The sequence below is a fragment of the Lycium ferocissimum genome, chromosome 11, assembly GCF_029784015.1.
Source record: "Lycium ferocissimum isolate CSIRO_LF1 chromosome 11, AGI_CSIRO_Lferr_CH_V1, whole genome shotgun sequence".
In the NCBI taxonomy this organism is placed as follows: Eukaryota; Viridiplantae; Streptophyta; class Magnoliopsida; order Solanales; family Solanaceae; genus Lycium; species Lycium ferocissimum.
The window spans coordinates 50,794,343-50,812,539 of NC_081352.1; the positions used below are offsets into that span (position 1 = coordinate 50,794,343).

Genomic DNA, 18,197 nt, shown 5'->3' on the forward strand with positions numbered 1-18,197 from the left:
AGGGGGGAGGCTGCAACTACGCAGATTATTTATCGTACAAATTGTCAAGATAATTAGCCACAGCAAGCATATTTACAACTGCGAAATACTTAAAAAGGACCACTTGTTCCCTTGAACTGACAAATGATTGATGTGCTCCCATTCAATGAAATATTGATTGGCAAAATAGAAGCACAACTTGTACCTAGCTAATCCAGACATATAATGACTTGGAATCCCAAGAAACTAAACATTAGATGGATAGTAAGTTTGATGAGGTCCACATCTAGGCTCACTACCATATTTTACATGTACATTGGTACTACTATCACAATGAAAACCTTCAGAATAAGGAACAGTGACCTGTTTCGGAATTCTATCCCCGTGAACTTGGTCTCTTGAATACAAAACGGAACCCTTCCTTTCTGAAAAGAATCTTGTATGTGGTTTACCACCTGAAAACGTACTACACGCAACAGTTCTGTTAGAGGAATACTCTGATGCGCATAAGCTGATGATTGAAGAGAATGGATCAGAAGCGCTTGCATCCGCGTAATCAACAGTACTAAAAGAGTCTCTAGTACTCTCAGTGGTAAATGACGCTTCGTCTGAGCTTGTAAAGAGTGACCAATCACTTGATGTAGCATCAGAAAACTCTGTGCCCATTGACTCAGTATAGGTTCCCACAACCGGTGGTCTATTTTTATTAGCATTCAGTTCCGGTCTATGATTTGTATAAGGATCCACACCAACAAATGGATGATCTGCTTTTGTCTGCTCTGGCCTAGAAGTCTTTGTCGATTTTTAAACTATATATAGATGAAAGACTAGCAATATATGCCCGTGCGATACACGGCTGAACATGTTTATTCACTTTAATTAGCCAGTTTTTAAGGTTTATATTTTGAAAATAACTTTTAAAAACATTCTAATTGTTATTATATATATTAACATATACAAAATGTATTTTATGTACTATCACTTTAGTTTGGTTATAATTAGAAAATGGAGTTTAAAAGTTTAAAACATATGATGGAATTAAGTCTTTGAGATGGAAAGAGTCAGACTTTTTTCTCATTGTCATGACAATAAAAGTTGTTTATCGATGTGAAAAAGAAAATTAGTAAGAATATGAGGGAAAATTAATATTTAGATTCTAGATTTTCTCTTTTAAATTCTTTAATATCTTATATGTATACAGAAAGGTTGATATCCATCTCAATTAACTAACTGTTCAAATTCAAACATAAGAACCATTGTTGTATATATTGAATTTTTTAAAAGCAAAACTAATAAAATATTTTTATTAAATTAATTAAAAAATATATTATAATTTTTATATTAACAATAATAGATAAAAAGAATTAGTTCAAAGAAATCAAAATTAGAAAGATATATGTTATATCGTAAATCACTAAGTTTTAATTCCGAAATGAAAATACAAAGTAATACATTTCATAAATGTAAAGAAACAATAATCAAAGAATGCAAAGGAGAGTAAAATAAGTAAAGTATTGACAAAGAAGGAAAACGGGGACAAAAGTCACTCCGTCCCTTCACTTTTGCTTGTCCACATTGATATATCTGGAGAGAGAAATTTTTTCTCTTCTTATTTTACCCTTCACATTAATTACTCATTTTCAAATTATTTCTAAGCTATTGAGACTAAACACCAATAAATATCGATATTATGAAAAAATATATATTTTATTTATTAATTCCTAAAGAACGAAAAAAGTCAAAAGTGAACAAATAAAAGTGTACGGAGAAAATAAATATGTGTTGGAGAATTAAAATTGAAATGTATACATATATACGTGAGAAGAGAATAAATATTCAGTACTATAACATATGTTCACATATGATAAAAAAAGTAGCTCGGTAATGTGGTCAAGTAATATAGGACAGAGGGAGTACTGCGTTTATTAATTCTTAAAGAAGTTAGAAAGTCAAAAGTGAATAAGTAAAAGTGCACGGAGAAAATAAATGTGTCAGAGAATTAAAATTGAAGTGCATATGTGTATACATGAGAAGAGATAAATATTCAGTACTATGACATATGTCTACATACAATTAAAAAAAAATTAATTAAAGTTTATAATTTATATAGCTTTTGACACAAATATTCACGGCTGTTTTAGTCCCTTTCGAACACTTATATATTATTATTGTATATAAAATATAATAGAAATGTGGTGCACTAGCACCCGTTTATCTTTAATGCCGTAGTGTATAAAAATAATGTTCCCCCTTTTTTTATTTTGGGTCTAAATATTAAGACGTGGCATAACAAAGGCCTCTAGTGTCCTAGCTCTAGATTGATTTTTCACATTAGTACTCCCAAAAATCTCCAATAAATCAGTGGACACAGCCTCACTCCTCTGCATGCTTCATTTTCTATAATTTCTGGCAAATTAAAACACATAAAGAAATACTAGTAAAAATGATGTGTGTTAGTATGAATTTGTTGATGAGGGTATGTTTCTTTCTGGTCATCATTTCCAAATTATGCAATGGGTATTCAATAAATCAAGTGAAGTTGAATTTCTATCCTCCATCTTGCGAAAGAATTGAGTGTCCAAAATATGAATTGATTGAATCTGGTAAAGACTATGAAATTCGTAGTTATAATTCGGCCATGTGGATATCTACTGCTCCCATTGATGATATTTCTCTTTATTCGGCCACCAGAACTGGTTTCTTCAGGTTTATTAATTATTATATACATATTCTCCCTCTTTCTCCCATTTCCATTTTACATAATTTACCTGGAGAAAAGGCCATAAATAGTCCCTTATCTATTAACTATACACTTATCGGTTTTAGTCCTTTAACTATTCAAAAACTTATCAAATTTGGTCTCCGTCTATTTTTTATACAAACAGCGTACAAACCCATAAACTTCCGTGAGATTAATGTTGAACCATTCTTCAAACCTCTCTCTCTCTCTCCCCCCGCTTCTTTTTCCTCGAGTTCCTCTTGTTTAAAAAAAAAAAAAAAAAAAAGAGCATTACGCACTGGTGTCGCTCTCGAGTCTCCAAATTCGAAAAGACGAACTCAGGCACACAATTTCTATAACCATTCTTCTCAAACACTACTAAAAAATGCAAAACCGACGGACTGCGTCGGTTATTTTTTGCGCAAAAATGTACGAAAAATATAATTATTTTTTATATTATTTTCTAAAATAAACGGATGAGTCCGTCAATTTTTATTTTTTAAATTTTCTTATAAAAAAACCGTATTCTGGTTAGAGCGAAAAAAAAGATAAATTAAATCAATGTAAGTATATGAACAAAGAATATCAGTGGTCTAGTGGTAAAGCCCTTTAATGCCAAGGAACATACTCGGGTTCTATTCCAAGTTCCTACATTTCATTCTTTAATTTTCAAAAAAAAAAAAAAAAACCCGACGGGAGTCCGTCGGTTTTTTTTTTTTTTTTTTTTTTTTTACAAAACTGATGGACTCCGTCGGTTTTAACCGACGCAATTTTGTGGCGAGGAGAGAACTTGAGGAAAAAGTTGAGGTTAAAGAATGAACTTGAGGGAAAGAAGAAGGGAGAGAGACAGTTTGAGGAATGGTTTGACTCTCATGGAGGTTTATGGATTTGATTTTGTATAAAAAATAGGCTGAGACTAAATTTGATAAGTTTTGAATAATTAAAGGACTAAAACCGATAAGTGTATAGTTAAGGTTCATTTTAGACCTACTCTCATGAGATAAGGGACTATTTATGGCCTTTTCTCAATTTACCTGCTTCTTTGTTTTTCCTTTCTTTTTTTTAGAGTAACAAATTATGTCCAGGCCAACTTGTGGAGAAAAGGATGTAAATGGTCATGACTATGAGAGTAGGCTCAAAATAGTCTCTTAACTATGCATTTAACGGTTTTGGTCCTTAAAGTTTTGTCACAAGTTAACAAAAATGGTCCCTTATCTATGAAGGTTGATTTAAAATGGTCCCTTAAATATGCACTTTACAGTTTTGGCCCTTAAGGTTCGCCAAAAGTTAACACTTTTAGTCTCTGACAAAATATTCATCGAACTCTATTTGTTAGATTTGACGAGAACTATGAAAAAAAAAGTTTAGCGAGAACTCACATTTGGAGGTACACATTATTAAAGAAAAGGTCAAATATCTTGGGACAAAGCTGACGGGCGCCAGTCAGTTATGGGGAAAAATCGAGGAAAAACCTATAGACTTGATAATGTCAGGAAATAGTGTCTCGGAGCACAAAGATCGACGAATTCTGTCGATTGAAACCGAGGGACTCCGTCGGATAAGTAAAATACACTAGACTCGTTTTTACTGAAAATCCGATATAAAAATAAATACTTCCAGTGTAGTGATTCTTTTAAAAAAAATAGTTTCCGCGCATTTTTCCTCCAAAATAACCGACGAACGTCCGTTGGTGTTCGTAAAAAATAAAATTAAAAATTAAAAATAGTGTCCCTCGATTTTATTTATCGGTTTTCGTCCATCATTTTTTTGCTTGTTTTTATTAGTGATAATTTTTGTAGTTTCTGTTATTTTTAATTTATTTCTAAAGTCTGGTGTATTTTACTTAACCGATGGACTCCCTCGGTTTTAATCGACGGAATCCGTCGGTCTTTATGTTTCAAGACACTATTTTTTGGCATTATCAAGTCCCTTGTTTTTTTCCTTGGTTTTTCCCTATAACCGACTAACGTCCGTCGGTTTTGCCCCGAGATATTTGGCCTTTTCTTTAGTAATGTGTACCAATAAATGCGAGTTCTCGCTAATTTTTTCTTCTTTGTTTTTTCATAGTTCTCGTCAAATCTAACAAACACGTTCGATGAATATTTTGTCAGATACTAAAAGTGTTAACTTTTGGCGAACTTAAAGGACCAAAATTGTTAAGTGCATACTTAAGGGACTATTTTTAACGAACCCTCATAGTTAAGGGATCATTTTTGTTAACTTGTGGCAAACTTAAGGGACCAAAACTGTTAAGGGACTATTTTGAACCTACTCTCATAGTTAAGGGACCATTTATGTCCTTTTCTCCCAACTTGCGTATATCTTGACTAATTTTATAAGCTAGGTATATGCTATCTTTCACCGGCATATGTACCAAATAACTCTGTCCAAAGAAATTACTCCATAAATACGCGTATTGTAAGTGGCAGAGTGGTCTTGCAGCCACGATCCAATGAGATTCAGCCTTTTGTCGCTCCGATTCATCTGATAATAAAAAAAAAAATTACTCCATACTTGGTAATTTTGCTTTCACTGGAATATAAACTTGAGACCTTTTAGTTATCAACCCACTTCATTGTCGACTAGGCTCCACTCTGGGTGCTCTTTATTTTACTTAAATCTACGGTAGTTGGAACTAGTCGAGTATTAACATAAAAAAATTCAAAAAAAAAGAATGAATGACGTCATGTTTGGATGTCACTTATTAAGTAGCATATATGTTCATAAATTTACACTGATGACTCAGGATGCTTGCCAGTTATCAATTTACAATTACATACAGTAGATAGTCATATGTATTTGTTGTCTCGAAATATATACTAACCCATGGAATCTACGACTTAGCGAGAAAATAGGACATGATAGAAGAGAAGAATATGTATGTGTAATATATATTATTATGTGTAATATATATTTTTGCTGACTATGTTTTAGTCACGCTAGTACATTTACTTGAGGTCTTGTGTCTTTTCTTTCAAAGTCTTTCAGTTCTATTTGAGATTTATATGTCAGTAGAAAAAGATGAGAACTTCTAGTATTTTTAATGTTTTTTTTTTTTTCTAAGCTTAACAAGAGTGATACGGTTAGTGATGACTTAGACTTACTTGGGATTGAAGCGTGGTAGTAATTGTTGTTGTGAAATCGTTATACTTAATCCTTGGCCTTGGCAGGCTATTTGATTACATTCAAGGGAAGAACAATTACCAGGAGAAAATAGAGATGACAGCTCCAGTTATCACTCAAGTGAGAAGCCAAGTGATGGACCTTTCTGTGCTTCCTCATTTGTTGTTAGCTTCTATGTACCAAAGAAGAACCAGCCAAATCCTCCTCCAGCTAAAGGCCTTCACCTCCAAAAATGGGGCAAAACTTATGTGGCCGTCAGGCAATTTGGCGGATTTGTAGCTGAAGTTGATGTTGCCAAAGAAGCTGCAGCCCTGAGTGCAAGCATTGCTGATACTAAATGGGCAGCAGCCGTTGACAAAAGCCATGCTGCAGATAATACTACAATGTATACAGTGGCGGGATACAACTCTCCGTTTGAGTTCAAGAACAGAGTTAATGAGATATGGTTTACGTTTGATTTGGACGAAGCATCTGCCATTTGAGAGGCGCTTGTTCAAGAATAGAGTTAATGAGATATGGTTTACTTTTGGTTTACTATCTCCTTAATTTTCTTGTTTTGTATTATCCACTAAAGGACAGTTGACAAGTCCTAGTAATTTTGTATAACCACAATGCTACATTATGTACTGCAAATAAGATAGGTTGTATAATACAATCTGATTCTGAGAATTTGGTGGTTAAGACACCTCTGTGAAGTCAAGATCTTTCAAAATAATCCAATTACAGCAATTTAGAACTTGAAGGGGAGCCTCTAAGTAACGGTATAGTTGTCTCCCTATTATTTATAGATCACGAGTTCAAGCCGTAAAATCAGTTACTTTGTCAGAGGGTGAGCTGCCTACATTACACTCCCTTGGAGTGCAGCCCTCTTTCGAACCCAGTGAAAGCAAGATGCTTCGTACACTAGGCTACCCTATGTAGCAATTCAGCAAGCTAAATAAGATATCACATGAAAGGATGTGAAAAAAGATATAAAAAAATAAAAAAAAAAGATTATTTACTGCCTTAGTATTAATGGCGTTTTAATGGGAGAATCAAACAACAAGATGCTGAAACACCAAAGACTTTTCCCTTTACTTGTTATTCTTTTTGGTTTTGGAGAAGGGGGAGGCTGCAACTATGCAGATTATTTAATGTACAAGTTGTCAAGATAATTAGCCACAGCAAGCATATGTACAACTTCGAATTACTAAAAAAGGATCACTTGTTCCCTTGAACTGACAATTGATTGATGTGCTCCCATTCAATGAAATATTGATTGGCAAAATAAAAGCACAACTTGTACCTAGCTATTTCAGACATATAATGACTTGGAATCCCAAGAAACTAAACATTAGATGGATAGTAAGTTTGATGAGGTCCACATCTAGGCTCACTACCATATTTTACATGTACATTGGTACTACTATCACTACGAAAACCTTCAGAATAAGGAACAGTGACCTGTTTCGGAAGTCTATCTCCGTGGACTTGATCACTTGAATACAAAACAGAACCCTTCCTTTCTGAAAAGAATCTTGTATGTGGTTTACTACTTGAAAACATACTACACGCGACAGTTCTGTTAGAGGAATACTCTGATGCGCATAAGTTGTTGATGATCGAAGAGAATGGATCAGAAGCGCTTGCATCCGCGTAATCAACAGTACTAAAAGAGTCTCTAGTACTCTCAGTGGTAAATGACGCTTCGTCTGAGCTTGTAAAGAGTGACCAATCACTTGATGTAGCATCAGAAAACTCTGTGGCCATTGACTCAGTATAGGTTCCCACAACCGGTGGTCTATTTTTATTAGCATTCAGTTCCGGTCTATGATTTGTATGAGGATCCACACCAACAAATAGATGATCTGCTTTTGTCTGCTCTGGCCTAGAAGTCTTTGTCGATTTTGGTGGGCAGTGCTTGGCAATTCCTGGAGCTTGTCTTCGGCTACTCTTTCTTGCTGGCCGTGGAGATGATCTACAAAATTTCATACCAATTCAATATTGGGATCATAAGAAAAAATTGTGAGGAAGCTAAAATAAGAGACAATGCTAACAAAAGCAACACAAATGCCGTAATAAAGAACCTGTCTTAGAGATTCATTAGTTTATTGCCATCAATGAAGTAATATCCAGAAAGGTGAACAAACCAATACGTTTTCAGAAAATTATCAAATAAACTAAGGTAGGTTTAAAAGATGCACAGTACACTGAAAACACCCATTACCTCCTTATCTTCATTTTCCCATTTTTGACAATACCACATTGTCAATCATCAGAATGATATTAGAAATCTAGAAATCTAGTAAGTTTGTGAAACAAGCTTCTGAGAATCCAATTACAAGTATGAATTGGCAAATTGTTCTCTAAATTTTAATTCCTACAGTAAGGTCAAAATTCTGTGGTGCTTTACCTCTTATAAAATAAGATATATGCTCCTTCTGACATCACCTGGCTCATGGATACAGGGTGTACCTGGTATCAGAACATGCAACTTATGAGAATAGCATGACAAGATACTAAAGCAAATACAAGTACCAAGCACAATAAATCATAGAATTCACCTTTGACACGGTTATCGACTAGCATTATCGTCAAAGGTGCGTCATTCCTCAACAAGAAAGTGGGCTCAAAAGACATTAGCACGCACAAATGAATCTTAACATTCAACCTTACAAGCATGATTCCCAGAAGTGCAGTCAATCATCAAACTACTGTATATGTACTAATTCACTTTTCCTTTTTTATTTATGACCAGAGGTGTATGGGGAAGCTTGTGCGCACCTCAAATTATTCCACTAGATACCGGTTATCTCCCACCAGCACAGGTATTGTGTAACCCTTCCCCCAAGGCTTAGGCAGGTGGGAAAAAATTGCCTGGTGTTGTTTTGCCTCCACCGGAAACTAAACCCGAGACCTCATGGTTCCCCTCCCAGTTCATTGACCACGAGTTCACACCCTTGGGTGCTAATTCAACTTTTCTATTATTGCATGGGTTATTACAATAAACATTTCAATATGCACCAGGAAGCTAAGCTGAGTGTCAAGAAACCAAGTTTTGTAGAAAGACAATTGCCATATCGTGCATTACAAACAGCCCAACTTAAAAACCAAATAATTTGATATCATGGATTTCCCCATCACAACACAAGTGATTCAAGAACAAACAAACAGGCTCATTTTTATCAGCAAAAAAGAATTGTCTCTTGCTGCACTACCTTTTTTATCAGCTAAAAAGAATATTGATCAGATACATCTGAGAGTAGCGTGCCTCTTTCTATAGTAGCGACATTTCTCATGGCATGGCAGGTCAAGAAGCATACAACTAACTCTTGGAATTTCTATTTTTCTTAGAGAGTAGCGTGCCTCGTTAACATTAGGTCTTGACGAAATGACCCACAAGTTAGCATAACTAGTTCAAGAAACAGAGAAAACGGAAGCATGACAAGCAGAAAGTTCTGTTTTTCCCCAAGCAATTTTTTTTGATGAAGAACAAATATTTCTTCTTTAATGATTGGTAAAGTGAGATCAAATGACTACCATGTAGTAAGTGATTAAATTCATTTCCATCGCTCATTGCGCATTATCTACACAGTACACATTTTTTTTGGGCACAAAATGAATATAAGAAGCTCCAGACATCAAATTACCTCAGTATCATCAATCCTGAACCAATTGCCTTGTCGATGTAGATCCTTCACGTAGGATATGTAATGCCCAGAAAATGATGCATTTAAGGTATCCACGTGCACAACAACAGCATAAAGCATGTAAAGTGGAGGAATGTCATCTGTCCCAGTCATAAATGGGATCATATCCAGCATATCCGGAAAAGAAATGCACTTATTTATCTTCCCATAACTTCCTTCCTGATAATTATAGAAGAGAGATTTAAAAAACAGCAATGAATAGAATATAATATTAAAGTCATCAAAAGAATAGAACGTAAGGCTCTTAAGTGCCCAGAACTTAAAAGGAAAAAAAAAAAAAAACTCAGCCATGAGTTTCAATAGCATGCCTTTAAGAATGAGACATAAATAGTAGATCCAATAGCGTGACATTCCGGAATGAGACATAAACAGTAGTTCCAATATAACTAGAAATCCGGCTTGTTAAAATTAGAGGTATATAGTAAAAGATTTTTTTTGACATTTAAGATGGCTTTGGCATTGTTTTCTAATCCTGTCGGAGAACCAGCAAAAATTATAGAGGATCTGGATGTGCAAAGAGAAAATTAACACTATTTCTTGGTTTAGAAAAAACAAAATAACCCTTTTGACGGAAAACAAATGCGTAATAAGTGACCTCTATAAAAAACTGTACCTGGAATCTCTTCAAGACAATAGTCAAGATATTTGGAGCCTCCTGTATGCTCAACTGTTTTTGTGCACGAACGTAACCACCACACCTTTTAAGGAAATATGAGTAGAAATATAAGTCTCTTCAATTTCCATAAGTAATATGGATGTCTAATTGGCAGTAACCCAAGCTCACATACCTTCCGCATCTATACATGTTTTCCCCATCAAGATCTTCCGGACTTGTAAACTGTGTTAATGCATCTTCAAGTGACTCAACCCAACCAAAGATCTCTAATGAGAGATCCATGATATTTTCATAGCACGCCGACACGTGGTGGCATCTCAGACATTTGACCTGGTCATAATAAGACATAAAGTTACTAGGTAAAATTACAAAAGAAAGCATAAAATTCTTCCAAATTTCCAATTTGAAATAAGTCAAAACAACTAGAAATCTTAGACCTTAGATCTAAGTCGCCCTCCAAAAGTGTGTTGTATAAAGGTTGTTTCCTGCAATCTTGGATCGACAGCATTTTCTCCACCTAATGCCTCCAAACAGATAGATTGCATGGAAGCAACAAGAAACCTGCACACATACAGAACAACAATTGAGAAGCAAATAGGTAAAATCTCTTCAAGCTTTCCACTTAATTCATTAAAGAAAACACTTATTTTCTATGTTTAAAGAAATTACGCAATAACAGAAGTTTGTCAGGCTGCATGTGTATTTTGTTTTCTTCATTAAGATTAGCAGAGAGAGATAAACAAATATTGTTTAGTGCAGACCTTAAAAACTCATGAGCATCTTCCTGACTGCCATTGCCAATCTGGCCATTAATGCTCCGCATATGATAAAGAATCCTGCTTGGCGACAGAGGACCTCCACTTTCTCTTAACATCATCACATGTTGCTCAAGTTCACACATAAGGCACCAATCTCTCCGGCAGTCTTATGTACATGTAATAGATGATTTTGCAATTAATAGAAAAAAGAAACAGAATGGAAGTAATTAAAGGGGTTAAAATATGGCGAAATTACGAGTTCTAGAATGTGATCTGCGAAGTAGGTAGATTGTTAAAGGCTTTGTGCACATCAGACACTGCAAGACAGCATTGGCATAACAACTGCAAAATGAATGAACAAACCGCTGTAATTGACTTGCTAATGTTCAGGCAAAATTACCTATTACACAAACTTCTGTTAAGGATGTATTCATTTCCTTTAATAAAATTTTTTATCTCAGATAGCAAATATAAATGAAACAGAAGAATAAAAACATCTGAGATATTACCTATTCCCGCAATTTACGAGGCCTCTAGGCAACAAAGTGAAGTCTTCATATTCAAATAGCTTCGCAAATTCTTCATAAGGAAACAGCATCTGTTCATTAGACAAATATTAATGGCTCATGTCAATGCCCAAACAAGCCAATGGCATCATGTCATTGTTTAATCTATTTTAAGAGTTTCTCCAAACATAAGTGATTCTCAATAAAAACTGACCTTTAGTTTCTTGTGTTTGTCAGCCCTGGATTCTAAAGATTGATGTCTTGATGATTTAACAAGACCAAACATTCTCATAATTCCCAAGTTTGCAACCCCACTGCCCGCTTGTGGAGGGACGGCATCCTTTCTTCTAGCATTTTCTGCATTGTGAAGACTCAGTTAAATGAAAAAGCAACATGCAGCTATTAACATATCATAATCATCAAGGAAACATACTCGACTCGTCGATATTCTGGTCCTTCCCTTCCGAACCTGAACACATTTCTTCTCTTGATTTTGGCGTTTTATGGGACTTTGTTCCTTGAGAATGTGATGCAGTTTTAGCTCTACTGCTTCTCCTTGTTGGAATCTTTCCAGAAGCACAATTGCTGGTAACGACGCCTTCTTGTGGAAGACTTTCTTCATCAATTAACTCCTTCTGATTCTTGGATGCACTCGTTTCATGGCCTTCTAGATTCATTGAACTTGAAACGTGACGATGATTTCTTGAGATGCGGTCTCTTTGCTTTTGTAACATATGGCTTTCTCCCATTGTATTCATTAAATCACCATGTTCACTATTGAACTCATCCACGATGCTATCATGTTCCGAAAGCATGGAATCACTTTCTCTGGACTGCAACCAAAGACGACTCAGCCTAGGCAAATTAAGAAGCAAACAAAAATTTCAGACTTTCTATTGGAAAAGAGATAACCTTCTGGTTCATAGAAAGTTCTGTTGAAGACTCTTGCTCAGAACTCTCGGACATGGTTCTTTCCCCTCTTCTTAATATGTCTCTACTGCCTTTATATGCTCTCTTGTCTACAGGTCGTCTCCCAACTTTTGGAGCTACTGATGTATCCATTGCCACACTAACAGAAATAGGGGCAAGCGGTGTGATAGTAGGTGTGTCAGTGACATCATCTGGAGAAGTTTTGCCAAGCCATGTCTGATTTAGGTTGTTATCGCTGTACTGCGCTTCAATATAGCTATCAAATGACACTTGTCCCGGGAATTCATCAGTCAATATAGGCTTAGAGAATGAGTTGTTGCAGTTGTTACCCAATGGAAGACACTCTAACTTGTGAACCTGTCTCCAATGGAGAATCTGACACTTCCCTGAACTGCACAATCTTCATCATTAGATAAGAATAATAATTGGTTCACAAGTCTGATGAAACAATAGAGAAAAAAACAAGTGTTAGAGAAATTTTATTGTGACAATCTAACATAGCTAAAGATAGTTTTTTTTTTTTTTTTTTTTTTTTTTTTTTGAAAATGTATACTCATGTTAAGAAACACATGTAGCGGGTTTATTAAACTACCACAAGAATGACCTGATGGGTATATAGTTGTCACCTAAGTTTCTGCAAGGAGTTTAGTCATCCTGTAGTGACTTAAGATTTTACTATTTTTACCTCGGTTGAGAACTCAGAGTGCCTTTTGCACCCTAAAAAGGGGTTGAGATGAAATATAACTATGAACTTACAACACAAGCTATCTTACCTATCCAAGACGAAAAAAGAGAAATTAAAAATAAAGGGAGAAGAGAATGAGAAAGAAGACAGGCCATTTTACACCTTAGACAATAAAATATTCCTATTTTTGGTACATCCTGCCTTCCTCTCTTTACTAATGCTGTACATAACTTTATACAATTTATACCCTGTTTGGCCAAGCTTTTAGGAAGCAAAAAGTGCTTTCTTTTTAAAAAAAATTTAAAAAAAAAAACAGTGCTTATTTTAGAGAGTTGAAGTATTTGGCCAAGCTTTAAGGAAAAATATAAGTGTGTTCAAATAGTAGTAGAAGATAGAAGCTGAAAATAGTAGCTTTTACCCACAAGCACTTTTGGAACCTTCACCAAGCACAAATTGTTGCTCTAATATTGGCAAAAGTGTTTTCCAAATTGATTAGCCAAATACAATCTGCTATTTTCCAAAATTGCTTTTTCGAAAAGCACTTTTCACAAGAAGTGATTTTGGAGGCATGGCCAAACATGCTATTAGAATCCAACTACACTAAGAGAATTTGGGCATACCAATATCGAACAGATTTGCACTGAGAGCAGCGAGTTGTGGCTGGACTATGGCATCTTGCACACTGATGAATTGCACTGTTTGGCAAAGGCACGAGGGGGATAGGGATAGTACTTACAGCAGGCAAAGTTTCTCCCTTAAATGCTTCTTCAGCAGCCCGTTGAGCCAGCAGACCAGCCCTCTCTTTCTTTTTGGCTGCCTCATTCCATTTGCCTAGAAGGATATAAGAAACCAGGGGAAGCACTACCAAGACCAAAAACAAAACAGGAATGTCGGTTTCCCTTGGCTCGAGCATGTTCTCACCAGCAAATTCATGTCCAACTAACTTGCTAACCTCAATTTGCAGCCTGATCTACCAAGCTACAAAAGCCGAAGTAAACCGGCAGCAAGATTTTGTAATGTTCTTGTAAGACGATTCCAGCACCACATTATCTGTGAAATCAAGCAGCAGCGTTATCATTGTAACCCAAATTGACTAAGAAAAAACAATATATTGCCAATAGTCGAAATGTATAGCACCAGAAAAAATAACAACCTACATTAACACCATATCTCTTATAGGAAGAAGTATCAAACTTTGGATATTCTAGAAGTAGCGACCTTGCAAAATGATTTTATCTAATAAACCTCGGAGAATAAACAACTATCTAATAAAAAATGAGTACTCAGTTTTTATGTATGAACAAACTAAAAAAGCTCAAGTTTGTTTTATTTGTTAGAAGATAACTGAGATTTAGAACTGATGCAAAATCACTTAAGTTTCATGGCCATGATCATATAAATTTGGCTACCATGCACACCAATGTTGTCTTTGAGACAGGAGGAACAATAACTTTTTTGATAAGATCAAAGTTTAATAAGATGGTATGAAAAAGGCAAAAATCAGAGTCCAAATAAGCAGCCTACTGACTGATTCAAGCTAGTTAGCAGGCTACTTTTACACCAAAAATACAGATTTCGTAAACATCTATTTTTAGTTCTAAAAATGTGATTTCTTTGCCGATCAAAGCAAGCCTTGTTCCTCTTGTCTAGAAAATGCACAGTGGAATAGTTTTCCATATCTGTTTTATACCTTTAGGTATCACTTGCTGCCGCCAATTCTCCAGTAACACCTTAACTTGTTGAAGAATACTTAGTTTCCATTCGTAAAAGATCTAAACTTGGTGTCCTAATGCAAAAAACTAAATTTCACCATCAATATTGTGCTTGTCTCGCTATAGGGACGTTTTAAATTATTATTTTTTTGGGTAAAGTATGCTAATCTTCTCTGTATCGTTCCAATTTTATCGGATGTCCCCGAAGGGACCTATGGGGACGTTTTAATTACGTACCAAACTATGAGGTTTAGTTCCCACTTAAACATTTATCTGACAGCCCGGTAATAATTTTCACATCTCACTTTTTTATACCTTAACTGAACTCCACATAACAATTACACATCCAAAACTGATAGAACATATAGAGCACTAAACGCTTAAGAACTTCTCAATTTTGAAGTTTAGAGGAGACACAGAATAGCTTTTGTTTTACACATTTTATTAGAGAACAAAGTAAGCGCTGAGAGAAAAAAGAAATAGCAAGCTTTTCAAAAAAGAATTAATAATAATAAAATAAGCAAAATGGAAAGAGCCTCTCTACCCCACAAAAGTAGGGGTAAGGTTTGCGAACATCCTACCCTCCCCAGACCCTACTTGTGGGATTACACTGGGTATGTTGTTGTTGTTGGAAAGAGCCAATACACATTTCCAGCAAGTTAGAACCACTGTTCTTTTCAGCAAGTTTTTAGCCGATGAGTTATGTTCATTACTACTTTTGAAGCAAGCATAAACTCGTAAGCTACAATTTCTCCCTCTTGCAAACCTCGATAACACACCCCCAAATTTCTTTTTCCATTTTCCAATTTACATTAACTTCAAAATGCATTTGTATCTTTGCACTTGAAAGTTCTATTTACTTTCTTTCTTTTTTAATCTTTAGCCAACATCAGCGATCTGGCAGCAACTTTTCGGAGTAATCATGTAACTAGTTCAACAGACTGAATTTCTGCATCGAATAACTCTTTCCTAACTGTTTCCATTAGTCTTATGATGCAAAGAAGTGCATTAACCCCGGTTTATGCAATTCGAGGGCATTAATCATGCACTTCTTAGGGGAACCATATGCCTTAAAGGAACCTCGTGAACTTTTTTAGTTTTTTGAAGCACGGTCAGTAAGTAACAAAAGGAACTGATAAGAACCAGACCACCTACTAGCAAAAAATAATAACTACAGTGTGAAAAGAACAACTAGTCACATGTTTCCTTCAAAAAATTCAGTGAATCTGGAGGTGTCACATAAAACTGAAATTAGAAACCGGCTTTTGTTCATTTGTTATTCATAATCCTTCTCACCTTGCAAACAAATACACCAACTAAATTATGTGATCAATTGGTTTCCTTACATGGACATGATTTCAAGTGCAGCCGTTAAAGATGACGCATTCAAGTACCTATTCCAGTAAGCTGATTACGCTCGTAACATAAACTCTAGAAAGACAAATACCAAACGCCTAGACAACAATGTACATAATAAGACGCAAGTCGGAGAAGAGTATATAGTAATCTGCGGATACAAAACATACTCGCTATTTGTGTCTTAACCTCATGAAACAGGAATTATTTCAAACTAACCATACAAACTTGTCATTCACTCAGAGAACAAATAACTTTAGAGAAGATTTCCTTGCTCAGTCACTCGGAAAACAAATGACTAAATGACTCTTTTATTACAATCTTAAAGACGATATACTTTTTTTTTTGGTTTCCCACCAGGTGTCAGGTACCTGTTTTGTGGCCCGACTAATCCAGATAAACTATAGGTCATAAATTTCAGTTACTTCCACTATATATGCACCCAAAATGGGGGCAAATTAGATAAGCAGGACCCAACTAAACAACTCCCTAGCAGCTTAATTGGTACGTAACATCCAAAAATAAGGGTAACAATTTGAATCAAGAAAGGGGATTGCCAAAGAAAAATCCAGTCTTTACCAACCAATAACTTAAACTGAAAACTCAAAGAGGAAAACAAACCTCAGCTTTTCAATTTCATATACTTAACTAAATGCTCTGGTAAGAGAACCCAAAAAAGGGGCATTCTGAAAATAAAATGCTAGTACACCACAAACAAATTTACTTCACAAAAAAAACCCAATCTTTATCAACACCATGTCTAAAAAATCCAATCTTTAACCCATTTTCATTAACAAAAAGCAAACCCCAGATGAAAAAAATAAAGATATATGTAAAAACAAACATGGGAAAACTGTAAAACCAAATAAAGATTAGTTAGCTCTTCAACATACCTTTTTTTCTCTTTGATGGATAAAATCTAAAAGACAAGTTTGACCATGTCACTCTCTTGTTTGACCCTTGTAGGTCTTCTTTTTTTCTTCTTCTATTACAACAAGTCTAAAACTCAGTAAAGATACTTTGATTCCTTAGTTGGTAACAACATGACATAAAACACAATAGCTCATTTCATGCTCTCTCTACATTTCCCTCAATTCACACCTCTAACCCCACCCCTTCTGCTATTCTCACACTTTAAGACCAAGGGTAAATTCATGTATATTCACTCACATCAAAATTCTTGGTACCTTCATACACGTGGCATGCTATTATTGGTTAGTAGCTTTATTAGATTGGACCAACTCAGGTCAAGAAGATCACAACCGTTAGATACTGATGAAAGAGGGAGTAAAATAATCCTTTCCGTTCGTAATAAGTGTCCGCTTAATCTTTGTATTTTAGTTCAAAAATAAGTGTCCATTTACAAATTTAAGCAAGAATTAATTTTATTTTTTCATCACAATAAATAAGTAAGAATCTTAATTATTAATTAAGATTTAAAAATAATTTAATTATATTACTAATTTCAAAAATTAATATTTTCTTAAATAACATAAAAAATACTAAGCTGATACTTATTTTGAATGGGAGGGACTATTTAAGTAATCAAGAGGACAAAGAGGAATGAGAGAAAGGGAAACATTATTCAAATGATGTTTTTGTAGGGTTAAGAAGAATATGTGGGGTCCATTAGGTGTGTTTGAGTTTCCAATAATGTAAAAGAGAAGCCACGTGGACGGGTATGATTAGGCAATGAGGTGGATCTTGTAATTAGGACTTTCTTGTTAGGAAGTGAAGGATAGGTAAAGAAAAGGAAAGAAAATATACCAAAGAGAATTCAACTTTTTATATGCTTATAAAATAGAGGAGAAAGCGAAATGAGATTAGGATTAGATAAAGACCAATTAAACTCTAATAAAATATTAAAATAGGTTTAACTGACTTCCATACATATAGAGTGTAAAAAAGGTTGTACACCAATAGACAGAGTTGGGGTCAAAATTTGAAGTTTATGAGTTCCGAATTTCAATATTTTTAAGCTACAAGGTGTTGAATTAATAATGTGTATATATTCAATGAATTTCTTAAGATAAATACAGAGTTTAAACTAAAGTTACTAGGTTCGGCCGAATGCGTAGCCAACACACTAGCTTCGCCCCTGCTAACAACTCCTTTAAAAGAATT

At 34.9% G+C, this 18,197-nt stretch overlaps 2 protein-coding genes and 1 pseudogene across 4 annotated transcripts; 1 reads left to right on the top strand and 2 right to left on the bottom strand.

Moving 5' to 3' along the window:
• Positions 1-72: 72 nt before the first annotated feature.
• On the bottom strand, positions 73-17,183 carry LOC132036577 (ubiquitin carboxyl-terminal hydrolase 15). 3 transcript variants are annotated; one of them, XM_059426937.1, is made up of 15 exons: positions 16,963-17,183; positions 13,626-14,055; positions 12,303-12,711; positions 11,824-12,223; positions 11,605-11,747; positions 11,394-11,482; positions 11,141-11,226; positions 10,888-11,050; positions 10,564-10,687; positions 10,299-10,456; positions 10,124-10,208; positions 9,451-9,669; positions 8,214-8,275; positions 7,696-7,778; positions 73-764 (listed from the first exon to the last, which is right to left on the bottom strand). In XM_059426937.1, exons 2-15 carry the CDS (start codon positions 13,916-13,918, stop codon positions 226-228), a joined length of 2,853 nt encoding a protein of 950 aa, XP_059282920.1. In that variant the 5' UTR covers positions 13,919-14,055; positions 16,963-17,183; the 3' UTR covers positions 73-225. The 3 variants fall into 3 exon arrangements, with proteins under 3 accessions (XP_059282920.1, XP_059282919.1, XP_059282918.1); XM_059426936.1 differs by lacking the exon at positions 73-764 and having other exon boundaries at positions 6,874-7,778; positions 16,967-17,182; XM_059426935.1 differs by lacking the exon at positions 73-764 and having other exon boundaries at positions 6,874-7,778; positions 16,963-17,182.
• On the top strand, positions 2,271-6,490 carry LOC132036579 (uncharacterized). The gene is given in 3 exon segments (XM_059426939.1): positions 2,271-2,685; positions 5,869-5,944; positions 5,947-6,490. Coding segments are annotated over 3 exon segments (696 nt in total). The 5' UTR covers positions 2,271-2,422; the 3' UTR covers positions 6,304-6,490.
• LOC132038726 (U6 spliceosomal RNA) lies at positions 14,878-14,929 on the bottom strand (annotated as a pseudogene).
• Positions 17,184-18,197: the final 1,014 nt, after the last annotated feature.